The 19,306-nt window shown below is 40.3% G+C and overlaps 1 protein-coding gene across 7 annotated transcripts in view; it reads right to left on the bottom strand.

The window, feature by feature from the left end:
* The window catches only part of LOC139336735 (unconventional myosin-XVIIIa-like), a 166,937-nt gene that overhangs the window by 130,057 nt on the left and 17,574 nt on the right, over window positions 1-19,306 (bottom strand). Inside the window, exon 1 of one of the 7 annotated variants that reach the window (XM_070970938.1) lies at window positions 2,191-2,398. The exons of the other annotated variants lie outside the window; for them this stretch is intronic. Coding sequence (XP_070827039.1) covers window positions 2,191-2,292 — 102 coding nt within the window. The 5' untranslated portion in view covers window positions 2,293-2,398. Of the gene's footprint in view, window positions 1-2,190; window positions 2,399-19,306 lie in introns of those variants that run through there. 7 annotated transcript variants of the gene reach the window in all.

The following is a 19,306-nucleotide window of genomic DNA, read 5'->3' as shown; positions in this document are numbered from 1 at the left end:
CAAACAAAAAGGGGACAGACACACTGGCAACGGCATGATGCTCCACCAATTAGTGTTCATTGGTGGCTCTAAATACTTTGGGAACCCATTTTTCTTTGGGCCCTCTGCAGGCTACTCAGTACTTAGACTGAATAGATTTAAACTGTGATTTGTCAGTGAGCTGAACCAAAACAAATGTGAATAGATTTTAATGTTAAGCTTCCAATTTATTTTGCCTACAACTGTTGATTTGTTCTATTCTTATTTAATTGTTGCTCTGTGTCATTCTGCCTTTTCTGTTGTGAGTGTGGTTGAATCACTGTGCAGCACTTCATTCTCCATCTACAAAACATTACTTCTCTTGAAAACCATGCAAAATAAGATCTATTCAGAGTAGAGTACCTTCTAAAACCTAAAAGCATGAAAATAAAATCAAAACTACAGAGTCCTCTCAGCCATCAAACTGTACTGAATCAAACCTTTGAAGGGTGGTGGTAAAATAAAGACTTCATCTTGACAATGTTGAGTCATTAGTCAAGATGACACAATGACACTAATGACACACCATGTTTGATATGAACTGAAGACCAGTCACACAACATTAAAGCGTACTTAACCTCAGTCCCAACTTCATTCCCCACCAGTTCATACACCAGTACATGAGCTCCAACTGAGCATGCATCCACAAAACCTACATGTGAACCATCTCTTCAAACCACCTTAACTGACATTCCACACACTTCTTTTAAATTCTACCACTCTTATTGATTAACATTGGAGAAGGAAGAAGGAAACTGTCATGATAGCACAAAGGCTGATATTGCAAAATTCTACTTTCAGTTGGGAAACCACTCAAGCTGCCCCCTCAGCTAACTGTTCTCTAAAAATAGTGCCACTGGCTGTGGAGTCTTGAGGTAGTAGGTCATAGATTTTCCACTGAAGATCTCACGCTGCATAGAAAGTTATCACAAATTGTTCTACCTGTCAGTGAAGTAATTCCAGAGCTGCTGTATCCAAACAGTCCTCACAAGTCACCAATCAAATCAAAAACTGGCCAAAGTCGAGGAGATCTGAGCAATTGGCTAGAGACACACAGTGGAGAGTGAAACAGCCGAGCTGAGGAAAGAGGGAGTGCGCTGATAGGCCGGCTATTCCTGACAGCGGACAGACAAGAGATGTGGGGACAGCTGTTGTTATATGAGGGTGTTGGGCAATGGTAAAAATAGAAGCCTCTACTCTCCAGCCTGGACAGGTCTGCCATGAACTCCCCTTACCACCACCACAGGCAGCAGACACACTGTTCAACCACACATGTTCTGCAGTTGCTGTTAACTCAGCTGCTTCTGTATGTGCACTTTTTTTTGTGTATATCTATGTGTACGCAAAGCCAGCTAATGGGTTTAGATACTTATCTTGGTCAGCAATACTAAAATATAGGACTTGGAAGTTTACATTATAGAGCACTCAGGGTATTTCAGGGGCTATTCTGACACAGCACTGTTAATATTATTATTTATTGTCAATATTATTAGCTAGTAGTTTGGGTATTTATTTGGTCATAAACTGAAGCAATAAAAAAGCGGATTTCTAGCCTATGATAGTGCTAGATGAAAAGTCAGAAGATCTGACAAGAGGATTACAAGTCATCGCCTGGGGAACATGAATGTGTGTACTAGATGTAATGGCAAGCCATTCAGTAGTTGAGACATTTCAGTCTGGACCAAATGGCCAACCAACATGCCTTCCAGAGAGCTACAGAGATACTAAAAATGAAGTTGCAGTGTTCAATTTCTCCAGACCACCAGGAGCACTGCTTAACACTGGATGTTATCAGTTTTACATATATGCAGGTCAAGTATCAACAAAGTCATCTGTGACCTGGGATGACGCAGGGCAGCCTTGCCTATATAAGCCCATATCATCATGGGAAAAAAAATGCAACCTAATCAACTAGCTGCAATACTATAGTTTTCTAAGTGAATGAATATGAATTTCGATCAGATTTATTACAGCCTGAAGTTTTAAAAGAGTAGCAACAGCAACAGCCTTGATAACTGGATAAGCAATGCCAAGACACATCAATCTAGTGGCACTATTCAACAGCAAGGAGAGAATGAAAATGTGAGCCATAACACTTTTGAGCTTTGCTTGTTCCAGAGTATCTGCAGAAACTACAATTGTGAAGCTCCATCCAATCCACTGATAACAAACCTTTGCATTTCGCCCAGTCATCATTTGGCAGTTCAGTCCCACATCCAGCATTAGAGCTGCATGAACCTTAAATCCGAACAAAAACTTTCTTTCGCATTTCATCGGATCTGCGCTCTCTCTTTCTCTCTGCTTTTCCAACCATCTGTTTCAGCAAATACCCAGAGCTAACATTCTGTGTGTCTACATTTGAGGGAGTTGTCAGTCGCAACGTCTTCCTGTATGAAACTACACTGTGCAGCTGAGAGGAGGAAGTATGAGCATTTAAAGGAAGGAACACAATAAAACAAAAAACAAAGAAAAAAAAACAGAGGCAGAGTGTGTCATGTTAGGAGAAATAATACACAGGCTTCCCTCGCTCTGGGTAATGAATGAAAAACCGCTCATCATTTTCTTAAAAGCTCTGTTCAACTGGCTTCAGAGTATCAATTGTACACTCATCAAACTCAAAGAAGGTACTATTGCAGGACTAATCCTGCCATCAAGTTTTCAAGCTGTTTTAACACAAAGCCACCACAAGTTGGATATATGGATACATATCTACACTGAACATTTGGTGCTAATTAATCCACATTAAACTGTGTTTTAGAATTTTAATTTTACAGGATGTTTGCTTTTCATAAACTACCTAAAAGAATAGCCATTCAGGGTACCTGCTAAACTTAAACACAGGTGTGGTTCAAGGTTCGCATTACAGTCAAAGCTAAAGGGATGTTAGAGGATGTTTCATTGCATCTTCTACATTTCACTCTTTGTATTACATAATATTGGAGCAGCAGTGGCTGCGGAGGTTGAGCAGCCATCTGGTATTCTGAGGGTCCCAGTTTGACTCCAGTTTTCATATATTTCTACTTATTGGTACTATGTTAACAGACACTTCAAGTTGTGATAAAAAGGTTTATCTATAAAAAATATAAGTATGAATTTATTTAAAAAAATCTTTGAGTGAAAAAAGGTGCTGAAATGTAAAACTAAAGAGTTGAAACGGACAAGTTAAACCACAGTGTGGTACATAGGTTTACATTTTTTATGTTAGCAAACTGTGTGTAAAAATGCCAAGGAGCTGAAAAATAAAACTTAAAAACTTAAACTAAAATGGATTTCATTAAAATTTGTATGGAAGCCAGTATTAAAGTCAGTAACAGTGCCAGTATCAAACAATGTGAACAATACCAGCCCCACATTCCCCATTTCAACAGCAGAGAAGGTTAGAGATAGCAGTTGTAATGAGCAAAACCACGTTATGTTAGCAAGTTCTGCAGTTAGGCAAAGCATGCTAAATATTAAATGTCAAATAATGCTAATGTTCTGATTTTGCAGTGTGGCTAGAAAATGAAATGAAGACGAAAGAAAAAAATCTAATCTGGAGAAAATAAAAATCTATATTTTAAGTGCAGTAACAGATGTAACAATGAATCCTAAAGGTAAACTGTTAAACACTGTAAAGCATAAGCATAAGGTATTTGTAAAATTGAACTAAATAGCAGTTAGCCAAAAAAAAAAAAAAAAAAAAAATCTTATTACAACACCTAGTTGTTTTACAGAGCTTTCAGCTGTATCTTGTGGCCTTCATCAGTGAATGGAGTCTGCTCTGCTTATCCTTGAGATTTACTTAACACGCAGATGAAGGTCATTAGATGTGACTGAAAGTTTGGCAAAAACAAATCCGTACACCTTGCTGTAAAGGAATTTCTGTTAAACTATTTGCAAAATTGTTACTACTAACAGTCACACTGTAAAATAATGAAATATCCATACTGAATGTACTTGTAAAAAAAAATCATTGTCAATATATTTAATTATTCATCTGCATACTCTTCCCAAAAACATGAAAAGGGAATACAACATACTCAGATTAGCTCTGAATGTAATGGAATGTAACATATGAGAAAAATGCAGTAAGGTTTTCTTAATCTGTCACTGCTAAAGCAAACCAAATCCTTCCAAACACACATTGCACTATCCACCCACAAAAGAACACATATCCCCAGGCAGCAGATATCAACCACTTGGGGACCGGCTGCAGCTCCACTTGTTTCCCATCACCTCTACTTTTGGACCACAAGATGGAGCAAGAGAACCGGGAAAAGCTCCACATGTCCTGCAACCGCACAAAGCCTCCATTATTCATTATTTCCCGGCTACTGCCATGACACTGGAGGGAGGGAATGGCAAAGTGATATTGAGAAAGTGCTAAGAAACAAAGAAAGTGCTGAAATGAACAGACAGACAACGTCTATCTGACAGGGGGATACTAGGCGGGCTGTCTTTGGAAACAGGAAATGAGTGTAGCTTAAAGAGGAGGGTGAGGTAAAAAGGGCAAGGAGAGAAATGCAGTGATTGAACACTGTGTTCAAGAGTGACAACAAGCATTAAGAAGTATGTCATGGTGTGCAAGGGCTGGTGTAAAGTCAGCTGAGAGTCTGAAACTTTCTATAAACTATTTACCAGGTTGAATTTTTGAAAATATTTCATTGGTCTTAGCTCCAAATTATCCAATAGCACACAGAAATGTTGTGAGGCTTGTTGCATAGTGAAAATGCAGCTGTGGCTCAGGAGGTAGAGCGGTCGTTCACTTTTCAGAAGGTCTGTGGTTTTCCCTTTTCAGCAGGCTACATGTTGAAGCATCCTTGGGCAAGATACTGAACCCCAAATTGCCCCGATGCTGTGCCATCAGTGTGTGAATGGTTAAAAGCTTGTAATGAGCTGGTGGCCTAGCGACTAGAAAAGCGTTATATAAATAGAGTCCATTTTTAGAATAAAATAGTGTGATAGCCAAAAAACAGGTATCTAACATGTTAAGACAGGAGATGTGACAAAAAAGCAGAAAACCATTTGACCATTGAAAGCTTTTGTTTGGAGTAGCTGGAACTCAGTCATTATGAAACCATGTCACTGCACAGCAGAGAAATTCTGACTTTAGTCGCTGGTCAAGCTTCAAAAAGGCAGAATGCTACATTCCCCATGATGCAACTCCTGACAAAGGCTTTCAGTAATACTGTACATTTGTAGTCTTAACCCAAGACGGTTTATACAATGTGTACACAGGAGGCGTAGCCCAGGAAGCACATTAGCAGAGCATCAGTTTCAACGCTCCATCTGCATCACCCAGGATGCAGTCAGGCACAGTTTTGAAGCGTAGCTCTACAACAGTTGGATAAATAGATACACTATCAGGTCTGAATGGATTAGACAAACAGGGCAAGTCAGTGGCAATGAGACAGGTACTCATCTCCACTACAGCCCCACTTTCAACTTTCCAACATAACGACTTTTAGATAAATGCATATTTTTTTAATCCAGCCAAGCACAAATTCTCTGTTTGCAGATAAATAGTTGTTGTGTCCTCAAAAGCTTTAGCACACAGTCCATCTTCTTCAGACTGCAAAGCTGCAGGCAATTAAGTCACAGAATTTAAATGCACATTTCCTCAGCAGCATGTAATATTCCACTTAAAGGAAACATACTCCAATGTTCTGTGCTGTTAGGAGCTAAGCAGATGGTGACAGTGTTAATGTCCAAGTCCCACATGTATGAGTGCGCAAAGTGCACACACACGCACAGACATACACACAGATTATATGAGAATTCATTCAATCATGTTTCAAACTAGGGGGCTGCTTTCATTTCTATTCCCATGTTGACAGGATTGGACATATTTATGAAGGACACGTTGATTCAGTCCCTGCACTGACTGATTGCCATCGTTATGCTAAACAGTATGATACACACCCATGCCCCACTATATGAAATCCATTTTTTGTCTCCACCTCATTTCTGTGGTGGTTTGGTCGTTTTGCTGGCATGCCACGACTGCAACTTGACATACACACACCCTTCTCCATTCCATAATATCAAGCCCACTTCCAGCCACTGATAACATGAATACACAGCTGTACATTACCTTTCTTAGCACATGGGTTGAAAGTTTTGGAGCACAGGCCACAAAATTGTAGCATGACTATAAAATATCCATTGCCCTCTCTAAAAAACAACCACAAGCAGTGCACTTCATCACTGGACTGGCAAAGAGCATTAATGTCGCATACAGGGCAGCATCCAAACCTTCACAAGAAATGTTTTCAGAAAAAGTTTTTCTTCATTTGCACATAATGGCAAATTGCAGGGACAGAATATGTCTTGCTATACAAAAACATCCATATATTATGCTTCAAATGCTTTAGATACAATATAACATATTAAATTCATATTAATCATACAGTGTCAATTTGTAAAGTGTTTTTGTTCTCTTATTAGTGCTTACCCAAACACAGGAAGCGGTGTAGCAATTAAAAACTAATCCAACAACAATCATCTGAAGCATCAGTATCAGCAGAATCAATGAGCTTGTGGTGATCTACAATGCTTCAAATACAGATGTTGCTGCAGAGAAGCTATTAATGTGGATGCTGCACAGACATCTTCAAACTGGCAGCACAGAAGATCTATACAGCTACCTCAGTTTCAAGGTGAACACACAAGGTTAGTGTCACCAACTCAGCATGTGACCAAATGTGAAATATGGTCCCAATCTCCCCTTCTGTTCCTGAGTCATGGTGTTGAATAAAGGCTGGAAAAGTGTGATCATGATGTCACAGTGAAGCTGACCTCTGACCCAAGTGTCATCATTTCGTCATCATCGGCCTGTTTTAATTTTAGTCTTAGTCTATTCTTTGTGTCAAGCTGTCTATTTTCGCCTAGTTTTAGTCAATAAAAATTATATTTTAGTCTCTTTTAGTAATGCAATTGTATTTGACCCAGTCAATACAGTATAAGTACCTAGTAGTATAGACGAAACCAAAATTTTCTTTTAGCCAACCCCATTTCACAATTCAAACAAGGTTGCATTATCATTATATTATTGTTACCTTATAGACTCAAGATCATAATTTTCATTGACGAAAGCAACACTAGCAGCAATTCAAATATCATACATATATCTTTTAATGTTTAAATGTTTTACACTACCACAGAAACAGAAGCTAACTGCTGAAGTATGATAAGGTTTTCAGACAATTGACTGACTGTGTCGGTTAACTTGGTTAGTTATTGGTTTGATTAATGGTTTATAGTCTGATAAGGTGTGTTTGATAACTGACAATGGCTGATCAGGCTAATTATCAGCTAATTGTACTGAGTTTCTAACTACAGTATACAGTAAATGGTTGCCCTTTGTGTGCGTATTTTGAAATTACTTTGCTGAACACGATGTGCTTGATGGTGCTATTAATGACTCCTGAGGAAACTTGAAAAGCTCAGCTTTCTCATACCCCTTTTTTCTTCCTTTTATAAATAACATTAATAATATTCACTCAGAAACAGCTAATATCTCTCTGCATAATGTGAGCTCCTCCTTTCTGTCAGCTGTGTGTCTGCAGTGTATCTAGTGCCGAGGAGAGGCTAGTAGTCTCACTATGAGTTCTTATTGTGTTTAATATTTGGCAGGGAAACAAAGTGTTTTTGTCATTTTTGTGATGTTCTTATGATCTAAGACTCAAATGCTAATTGTTGCAGGGGTGTTGTCTGTTACAGCCCTGGCCGTATTGCTTCCGCTCTGTTTGTTTGTCCTGTGTGGTCCTGTGGTGTCCTTTTGACTGGTCCATGTTTCTGTGTGTGAGTGTGTGCTCTTCTTTTTTTAGCAGCTGTGCTGGTCCTGCCCTCCTCCACACAGCAAGTGGTGTCGCTATCCCATTGGTCCCTGCTGCCGCATCCCGCCTGTTTTAAACCTTGGATTTTTCATTCATCGGGGGACTCGGCTTGACAGCAGTGGCTCGTGTGTTTCTGGCGTTTATCTTGAGAACTTTGGGTAGCACGGTGCCACAAGTGGTAACACTGTCGCCTCACAGCTAGAAGGTCCCCGGTTTGAATCCCGCTGTGGGCGCTGGTGGCGTGTCCTCCACCATGTCTTCAGTGCCTGCTGCTCGAGGAAAAAGGGGGCCTTTCTGTGTGGAGTTTACATGTTCTCCCCGTGTTCACCTGGGGTTTCCTCCTTAAATAACCCCCACTAAAAACATGCAAGAAGATCACCACCTGACCAACGGTGACGAAAAAGGATGGGTCCCGGCACCGGCATCGGCTGGCAGCTGGCAGCCCACTGCTCCTGGTCTGCCGCGGAGGTAGGTATTTGGGTTATAGTTTCTAACACTGTATATATTAGCACTATTTTGTTTCGTTTTGGCTGTGGCCTTTTTTTACCTGTACATCAGGCCTCTTTTTGTTAATAACAATAAATTGGTGGTTTGCCATTGTACCTGCTTTTGCTGAGAGTAATTTGTTTGATGTGTAGACAAAGTTTGTTTTTTCACTCCTTTATGTTGCATCCCTGCTCCCCTAGACTGGGGCGTAACATTGTCAGATTAATCTTGATCACCCTTAGCTCATTTATAGACTATTTTATGTATGTTATCATTAAAATCTAACAATAACAATGAATGTCAGGTGTCCACAAGAAAAAAATCAAATCAGAATTTTGTGGAATAGTCAATCATTCAGGTGACAGTTTTAAGAAAATCTATAACTAGTACTATTTTTCAATGCACTGACTCCTGATCGTTAACTGGATATAGTTTTGTCATCATAATATATAATTATCATTTATTGCTATTGCCCTATTGGTTTAGGCCGTGATGTCCCAATGACAAGCTCGTTTAACTGATAAACTGCCTTATTTGTGATTTTTAGAGATGATGACAGGCATTTTATACTTCTGCTACAATTTTGTGGCCTGTGCTACAAAGTCTCTGTCTCTGTAGTACCAGTGCTATGTGCAAAACAAAAGCTAACATACAGCTCTGCCTGGTACACAGTCTGTACTCTCTGGCTGACAGAAGCCTCAGGGCTTAGATCAGCTGAGGAGCAGTGCATAAACAGATCCATTCACTGCCCTGTTAACCCAAACAGAAGCTGAATGGCAGATAAGCAAAGTGGCACTGGACATGTGGTGAAGCGTGGCCTTTGAGCTGAGAGTGTATACAGTATGTGTTGAGTGAGAGATTGCAGAAGAATGGCACATTACCTTGCTTGTATATTTAGGGTTTCAATGAATTTTAGCAGGCAGGTATGAACAAGCGAACCCATTTGTGGAGAAAATAAAATAGTGCACACCAAACTTGGCACCTTGATGAATTATTCTGCTTTTCTTTCTAGTTTCTATTGAAGCATACATTAGAGTTGTCAAAAACTGGCCATCAATTACTTACATTAAACATACTCCTAAACATAAACAAGTCTTTCAAAAGATCTACATAGTCACACATTACAAAACAAAGAGATGAAATAATGTCCTATAGTGTGTTGTTGAATTATTGGCTTGTTTCAGCTTGACCTACATTTCATTTTCAATCAATGAGAGTGATGTGTGCAGAGTTTTCAGCTGGTGCTGGCCCATGTGTCCTGGACAAATGGAAATATTCCATATCCACATCAGATATTAGTAGGGCTGGGTACCGAACTTCGGTTCTTGTGTGGCACCGACCGAAATGCTTCGGTAGTACCGAGTATTGAAGCATGCCTTGTCTTTCGGTGCCAAGTTTCGGTACCCTGAGGTTAATCACGTGATGTAGACCTGATACTGCTGCCGGTGATTGGCTGTAATGTTACACCTGATTGCGGCATGCAGGAAAAATACGTGGTTGAGACGTCTTGTGGTTACGCCCACAGACGGGGTTCACGTGTCTGTGTTGTGATAGTGAGCTGTAGCTGTAGTGAGCTGTGTCTCGAACCGGTTAAAAAATGTCACCGAGCCCGAGGTCAAAAGTGTGGTTCCATTTTAACAAGATTGATGCCAATGGTGCGCGATGCAATATATGCAAAAAAGTCTTCAGTGCTAAGGCTGGCAATACGACTAATTTGATGAAACACCTGACCATGCATGGAATCAATTTAAGAGCAGAAAGTTGCTCCGTGTTTGACTGCAAGAAGAGCGGACCGCAGCCATCCTCTTCTCAGCATTCAAGTCCGCCTGTGGACGTTACAGAGCCCGAGCGGCCTGGTTCATAATATCCACCACCGGACTCCTCTTCACCTGAGAGTACCAACGAGGGCGCTATGTCTGGGATATCAACAGGTAAATTTACTTTATGTTACTGCAATTTAATACGTGCATCGCGCAGCGAGTTAAACTGTGATGTGATGCTAACTTACGTTATTAGTGTGTAGCTTTGTGGCTAAATCAAAAGCTAACTAGAGATTGACAGCAACAGATAAAGCTTAGCTTGTTAAGATGTGCTTATCAATTGGGCCGGCTGGTTAAACGGCTCTGTTATGTTTATCTTCTCCTCACAGTAGCCGCTGACCCTGGTGTGAGGGGGAGAAGGCCAGCCAGTGTGAATCCATTCACACTGGCAGAAAAAGGAAAGATGACAAAAGAAAAACAAGATGAGTGCCACAGGGCAGTCACAAACTTTGTTGTTAAAGGTTTGCTGCCTTTTTCTACAGTGGAGGCTCCATGGTGGAGGTAAGTAAGCTGCAAAGGATAGTGTTGATCAGTTAAGATTTTATCTCTCACTCTAGATATTGTTTTGTTGATTTTTTTGTGTTCTAATGTCAATTAGGGAGATGATAAGAGCCCTAAACCCCAGATATCAGCCCCCCAGCAGAGACATGCTGTCAAATACACTCATACCTGCATGGTATGCAGTAGAGAAGGGAAATGTCAAGAGAGAATTGCAAGACGTCAGAGATGTGGCTGTGACCGCGGATGGGTGGACCAGTGTGGCACAAGACCACTACTTGACTGTTTCAGTCCACTTTGTGAGAGAGGGTACCATGAAGGAGAAAATCCTGCATACCAGGGCAGTCTACACATCACAGACAGGGAATGTAATAGCTGAGGAGATAGGGGATATTCTTGAATTCAACATAAAAGAAAAAGTTGTTGCGATCACTGTAGACAATGCAGCTAATATGGATGTGGCAGTAAAAAAGATGAGCATTAGAAAAATTGGCTGCTTTGCTCATACACTAAACATTGCTGCTCAAAAGCTGTACACCATACCTGTCATCTCAAAGTGGGCAGGAAGAATCAGAGCTATGGTGGTGTGGTTAAAGAGGTGCAGCTTGGCTAAACCTGTCCTTAAAGAGAAGCAACGTCTTCTCGGTAAGTGTAAATCAAAATAGAGTGAACTTGGTGCAACATTCCTGGCTAAATAAATTATTGAACTATTACTACAAATAAACAACCAGTTTGACAACCACACACACACTGTCTCTCTCTAGGTCTCCCTGAACATGCTGTCATTTTGGATGTGAAGAACAGGTGGAACAGCCTGTTCCTGATGGTGGAGCGATTTCTGGAGCAGTTTCCTGCCATCCAGGCAGCCTCCATGGACCCTCGGCTAAAAAAATCAATGGAGAAGGACAGGTATAGATAAGGATGGGCATTGTTATTACCTAATTCTTTCATCAATGTGAACTAATGTGCTGGCCTGTGGTCTAGCTAATAAAACAATGTGTGTATTTTTTTCAGACTGGAGAGACTTTCTGATGATGATTATAGAAAAGCAGAACAGTTCATCAGAGTAATGAAGATACTCTATACTTCAACCATCTGCATCTCCGCTGAAAGGAGTCCAACATTGGGCCAGATACTGCCCATCTTGGGGAAACTCCAGCACCACTTCACAGTCACTGATGAGGACTCCTCCTTTACACAGACCATCAAGGACAAGATCTGGGGTGACCTCTCAAAACGATACCAAGTATGTAGCATAACCTCGTAGATTTTTAAGTTGTTTTCATTAGGTATACTCAGAGATTTGACTACTATACTATTTTTTGTCTTGCAGGATGAGAGCATCAGGCAGTTCTTGGAGGAGGGCACAGCCTTAGACCCAAGATTCAAAACGAAAGTGGGCGATGAAGTGTGGACAAGACTACAAGAGGAGCTGGTAACTAGGATCTCACAACAGGTGTTTTTTGTTATTGAATATTATATTATTATATTATTATGTTATTTGTTATATTTTATTTCTCTTCCATTGTAGATCAGTTTATATGACTCCCATAATCTATTGAATACAGAATAAAGGTGTGACCCAGGCACAGCAGATGAAGCAGGAGCTTGAAGGGACAGCTGGTGACCATGATGACAACTCTTCTGATGAAGACTGTACAGCTGCAGTAACAACACTGGTAAAATAAAAACATACAAAGACATCCTGCCCCCCCATTTCATTTTCAGAACAGAAATAACTTGTTGGCATCTATTCTGATTGTCTTTCTTCTTCTTCTTCTTCTTGTTTCCAGAAGAAGCCAAAGCTTTCTGCCCTTGAGGAGCTATTTGCTGATGAGGACATGGCAGTTGAAATAAGACAAGAGAACACTTTTAGCACCACAGAGAAGATTGAGGAAGAGATACAGTGGTACAGAGATCTGCCATCTACCCTAACCTCAGTGAATCCAGTAACCTGGTGGTGGAATGCGAGGGACAATATGCCAATGCTATCAGACTTGGCAACCAGGTATCTCTGTGTGCAAGCATCATCCACACCCTCAGAGCGCACTTTTTCTACTGCTGGGGACACCATCAGCCAGGAGCGGGCCTGTCTGTGTCCTGAGAAAGCAGACATGTTGATTTTTCTGAAGAAAAACTGTTAAGTGAAAAACATGTAGCAGTGAATATTAGATTGATTTGTCACTTGTTTGCAAGTGTTCTTTTGCACTGGAAATTATTTGTTGTTTAATTTTTCTGTAAGAAAACTGCTTAGAGTGGAAAACTACCAAAGCTGAAAAATAAAACTCAAGATTTGTGCAATATGTAATGTAATTTTGTTTTTGTTAGAATTGATCTTAGAAAATTGGTATCTAAAAAAGTATCGTTCAGGAACCGGTATCGAAGTGAAGGTATCGGTATCGAAAATTTTCAAACGATACCCAGCCCTAGATATTAGCTCATTATGGACCCTGTTTTGCCCTGTTTTTGTGTCCATGTGACTAATGGAGACAACATTTTTTGAAACTGGTCCAGTATTGAGTGGACCCCCTCCGGATGTTCACAGACTGTCAATGAACATCCACTAAAAGTGTATGTGTTTGCTACTGACAGGCTCAGATTGTGTCTGACAACATTATGGAAAGGATCCCTACACAGATAAACCTTTTTAATGAAGAGTAGGGAGTAGAGAAGGACTGACAGGAACAAATAGTCTTCAGGGAGTTATATCCATTATTTTCATGGCATTTTCATGACTGAACTGTTTTCATTGTGTCAATCACAAACACACTTGCTAATATACACAGGGGCTGACAACGAACATTCTAAATTCAAATTTATATTGTAAAATTGTAAAAAAAATATATACATTTGATTGTGAAAATGAACTGGGGGGGGCAGCACGGCCGTGGTGGCTGCATTGACAGTACTGCATGACGGACAGGGGACACAAAAACAGTTTCTGTTGTCCGTTTGTTTGTTTTTACCAGGGAAATTCAAGTTGAAGTTCGACACATTTAAGTCTCTCCCGTCATAATGTCGTGTGAAAATAATTCCTGAGTGAGATATGAAATTATTAAATATTCCAGCTCCACACACTAATTATCCCGCTGCTTCTCTGATGTCCACCCTCTCTCTCACTCCTCTCCCGAATCAGTGAACTTAGAGTTTGTTTTAACCAAACCAGAGTTAGTGATGATTGGTGGAACGGTGGAAAGATAAAACAAGAAGGTTGAACGAAGTTTGTTTTACAACGAAAAAAAATCCTGTTTTTGTGAATGGGGTCTGGTGGCTTTAGCGAGAACTCTTTCTGGCTAAACAAAAAGGATCTTACTCTTTAAAACTAACGTATCTCTGAAGGGATCCTTTCCATAATGTCATCAGATACTTATTATAACCATCAGAGCATGTCAATTGCAAAAACAAAGACCTTTACTGGACATACATTGACAGTGCACAAACACCTGGAGGGATTCAATTGCAACGCGTTTTTGCCGCTCCCGGCTGCAGCACTCTCAATCAAGACCATACATTTGTTTCTGTTGAAATAATATACAATTAGTTTGCCTCTTGGATTGGTTTTCCCTCTTATGGACATACAGTACAGCATAAAAACAGATATTTGAATGGTGGTGGGCAGAGCGCGCTTGACTCTGATCTGTGCCATGCAGCAGGATTCACGAAAATAGACCCCCAAATCTATATCTCAAATATAAACAAAACCAGGATGAAACTCAAATGAAGACTCACTGGGTGGACAAACACCTCCCCTCTTAAGCCCAGGCCAGAGAAAAAAGTGATTCACTGATCCAACAGAGATGCTGTTGATGTTTGAGTGTACATCCTTCTCAATGGCAATTTCCTCCTCAGCTCTGCTCAAGATGTAAATAGTCACAACATCCTTCCAATAGTTCACATGGGAGAGCAAATGAAAGTTCCTGTACTGAATTGAATTTTTAATTTTGGCTTAACTTTGGATCAGTTTAGCAAATTGGTGCATTGTTTTGCAACACTGAAGGATTCTCTCTGTGGTAGAACTCACTGAGGAACTCATTTCAGGGTCCTGCTGGTGTCTTAGCCTCATGGGTAATGTTGTTTTTTGTGTGATTCTGCACAACAAGCTGTGCTAAAAAGTGTGATTTCCAGAAACAGTTTGTAGCCCACAAACCATTAATATGCCAGTGGTACTGTTAAATCAACTAACTGAATCCAACTTTTTATGTTGCTGAACATATTGAAAAACAAACAGCATACAGTGGTAAAACCAGCAAAAAACAGCAAATCCAATTACTCTGCTAGTCTAAAAGACAATGTCAGAGACAGTTTTGAGCAACAGTACTGTCCAACACTCCTCAATTTGTATTTAGTGAGTGACACTTTGTGTCATTACTTAAGCTGTGGGACTGAGGAGGTTGCAGAGAGCCATGTGTTACCTCCATCTGCCACCGATCTCTCCCTCCCCTGACAGCCATGAGGTTCAACTGAATCCTCTACAGATCCACCCTCTCATCATCACCAATCATGATACGGGTTGGATTTGCAGACTTTTCTACCCCAATGCCAATTGTAATTATTACACAAACAACCTAGAGGTACACCTACCAAGAATCAAACCCTGGTCTCTGTGGTGTAGGGTAATGCAAAAAGGTCGACTGATAGTGGATTTTTAAAGGCCAATAAAATAATAGTTTGATAAGTAATTGATCGCCCGATAATTGACTCATGACTCAATGACTAATTCTAAAGCTGCTCAAAATAAGACGTCTGTGCTGATGACACATAGCACCCATGACTGCACCAAAAACGTGTTGACTTAGACATTAGAACTGCTGATTATGCATCACTGATGTCCTGATGGCCTACAGACACGTCAGACAACTATTTTTTGCTTAAATATACTTCAGTCTGTTGAGTGGTCCTCATCCACATGCTTATGAGGAACTGTTATCTAGTTTGGTGCCCTGTCACAGCTAATCAAGAAAGCCTGTATCAGGTTGACTCAGCAAATAGCTAACAATCACAGTTATCTATATTTTACTTTGCTTTGACATGCCAGTTGTCAGAAAAAAAGATAAAACAGGAAAATGCTTTTGCCATCAGCCTCTGGGCCGATAAGAAGAACTGAGTCGCTGCCTGGTCTGTACTAGTATTTGCATTTGTGGTGTTTGCAGGCTGAGAGCAGGCCTATAATTATCACAGAGGAAAGAGCAACTCCCCATGTCTCAAAGGGATTCCATGAATTTACATCAATATCAACAAAACAAACACTATCTATCAATATGTGAAACAATATCTTAAATCCACAGGGCTTTACTAACACAAGGTTTGGACTTTGTTACTATTTGAAGCTGAAGTCATTATCTTTATTTTAATTCAAACCATATTTGACCAATCATCTCAGGCATAAAGTGACTGGATGACATCTATGTTTTCATGGCATGGTAATAGCGGTCCAACATCGAAAGACTTAAAAGACTTAACATCAGTCTATGACGTTTTTACTACTGAATCCAGATCTGGTAAATTATCAGGCCTCTTGAAATGATATCTGACCACCTGACTGTAGTCAATTGTTTTTATTGACAGTCTGCTCCTCAAATCACACTGCAAAGCAGTAAAGAGCAGTCTGTTACCATAGAAACAGCCAGGTGCTTTGGTCAGGCAGTGTGCTTTGACTGTACTGCTGTGTCACTGTGCTTCGTGTGGAGAGAAAGGATACTGCTGACAATGTGGCTTTCAGTCAGCAGTAGTCAGCAGCAAGAGAGGCAAAACAAGCTGTGGCATCCAACCAAGACAAAGAGACTGACACTGTGCTACTGCACCACTGGCCTCCAGCTCTTACACACTCACATGGTGACCGCCTTGTGAAAGGGGGGCAGGGAAAGGAAGTAACTGTATTTGTGAGAAATGTGGTCTTGATTTGAGCAGTAACATTAGCCTTAACATTACTTCAAGGGTAAGAGAGAGGTTAGCAGTCATTAGTCATTACTTTTAACAAACAAAGAACTCTTTGGGAACATCACACACAAACACAAAAAAAAATCTATACGTCCATGTTGCCTTGTCAGATCAAGCAGCAACATCCAAGGCTGAAGACTGAAACCAAAAACTACAATTCCTCTAATGGCCACTTGAGGACATTAAATGATAAACAAGATGAAATCTGATTAGGACTATTTTCAGCAGTGGATTAATAATCACTGTGGAACTGCCCTGCCATCTCCTGTCACTTCATTATTGTTTTGCACTTTGTTGATAACATTTTATATAATGTTGAAAGAAAGATCTCTATTTAAGGTTCAAGTTTCAAGGTTCATTCTGCAGCACAATGAAGTGAAAGCTGTTGTCCCTTCATGCTACACACAAAACAAAAAACTATTACAGCGGAGTGCAGAGGATGAATTAAGGAGTCTCGCGACCTGAGAAAAGATGCTGCTCTGTATTCTGGTGGTATGGCAGCAGATACTCCTGTATCACTTGCCAGATGGCAGCAGGATGAACAGGCTGTGGCTGGGGTGGGGACTGGCAGTGTTGTTTGATCTCTGTGCAGACGCCTCCCCTCACCAATATCACTTATGCTTCGTACCAATCATGCTCTGTGTGGTTTTAATCACCTGCTGCATCGTTAGATAGGTGTATAGTTAGATACATGTACACCATGTCAATATGTAATGTTTCCAATTAGTATGGTTTCCATCACTCCAGGTGTAAAAGTTCACAAGAACTTGGTGCTGTTATTTTGTGTTCTTAAGAATGACAAAAGTTGTTGATGAGCTTTCTTTACCAGGGAGGAGATGCTTGATTTCCATTACTGGTTCTCTGAGATGCTGATTGTCAGGTACCCAAAACTGTTCCCCAGCTCCACTTTAGCTCCACTGAGGTTAACAGGAGTGTGTCCTTTTGTTGGGCAGTAGTTTGTTCTCTCTACACCATTCAGCAAGACTGCTGATTTCTTCCCTTTATGAATTCTCACCATTGCTGTAATCCAACAGATAACGGTAATGTCATACACAAACTTCACAGCAGTATTCTCTACATGTTGGGGGTTGCAGTAGTGGGTATACATCGTGCGACTGAGCACACAGGAAGTCCAATATGCAGTTTTAGAGTGTGGTACTCAAGCCCAGAGTGCTAAATTTCAGAAGGGAGATTCTGTTGAATGCTAAAATGAAATCAACAAACAGCGTTCTGATGTAGCTGTTGTTATTTCTGTAAGGCTACAATGACACAGCTGCATTCATTTCATCCAGGCATCTTTTGTCAATAAGAACACCAACAGATGTATTTGAATCTCTAATCAATTCAGACAGCAAATCAATTCCTACTCATGTAACTTAACTCATTATCTCTCCCTCTGACACTAAAACCAAACACATCACTATAATGTCTCAGAGAACAGATGCTGAACTCTCCAGACCTCCCTTCTTTGCTCTGACAAGTATTCCCTTCAGCAGTCTTCTCTATTATTCATCTGGTCTGCAGCATCTCTGTAAATAATTCAGTTTGCAGAAGAAGGAAGGCAGCCCACACCACAAAGTGTACCACTGTATCATTAAACAAGCCTACAGTACTTGTGTAGTGTCCACACAGTAGCCCTAGAAATATCTGAAAAACGGACATTTACACCTTCACAGGCGACATACAGAAGCACGTCCTTTGAGTCTTGACCAGGCCTCAGTCCTCATCTCAGTCCTTTGTTTAAGGGAAAGCCTTGTCTTATAGAAGGCTATGTCAAATAACAATCAAATAGGTTAAATTTATGACTTCTGACTCTGCTGGAGATTATAACTCAGGATCTTACACATTCTCAAGGACCAATTATGGGAGCAAAACACAAACTAATGTAGAAAGAAAGCTTGTTGCCATCTAAACTTCATTACAGCATGTTCTGAAAAGCTTAAAAGCCAAGATTAATTTGTGCTGCATGCTATCAAAGGGATATTCTTTTAATTCACTGCAGTAGATTAACTGCTCTCTCAAATGTTGCAAATTTTGTTTTATTTACTTTTACAAAGCCTCCCAAGTTTTTTGGAATCCAGGTCATATTAGAATAGGACATTCTCCTTTTACTTGGATTAAACTTTATTAAACCAGTATGTCATCAACATGATCATCCTCAACTGCCCCTTAGGATGGTAATACTAAATACTCAGACATGTCAAATGTTTTCATGCATCTGTATTTTAGCACTTTTAACACATAAAAAGGCCAATATGTCACATTCTCTAACAATAAATGAATTCCAAACTTGTCACATTCTTGATATAAAATATTAATCATATTCATTATGTATACTACTAATCTATAGAAATGCTAATGATACTGCATATGTGTGTGAGTGTGTGTGCCCATTTCTGAAGGATGCATTTCACTTGGTATACTACTAATCTGCTACTGATGAGTTGTCAGTAGCAGCAAAGGCTCTGTTTAGCCCACTGCCTTGTCCATTGTCCATTTAACAGCAATTAACAGCAGCAGTGCTGCTTAATCCCTGACTCTGGAAGGCATGAGGATTACCTCTGAGCAAAACGGCCAGCTCAGACTTAATTTAACATCTGGTAGGAGAGCCTGATTTGGCTACTTGGTTCTGAGAGGCTGTAGCAAGTGAGAGTTGATTAAGTAGGAAAGAGGATTGAGAGCTGAACAGTGTTGGGTTAACCTTCTTGATTAGTGAATCAGACACGTTGG

This window comes from Chaetodon trifascialis, chromosome 9 (assembly GCF_039877785.1).
Source record: "Chaetodon trifascialis isolate fChaTrf1 chromosome 9, fChaTrf1.hap1, whole genome shotgun sequence".
Taxonomy (NCBI): Eukaryota; Metazoa; Chordata; class Actinopteri; order Chaetodontiformes; family Chaetodontidae; genus Chaetodon; species Chaetodon trifascialis.
This window is presented reverse-complemented; position numbering and strand designations above follow the sequence as displayed.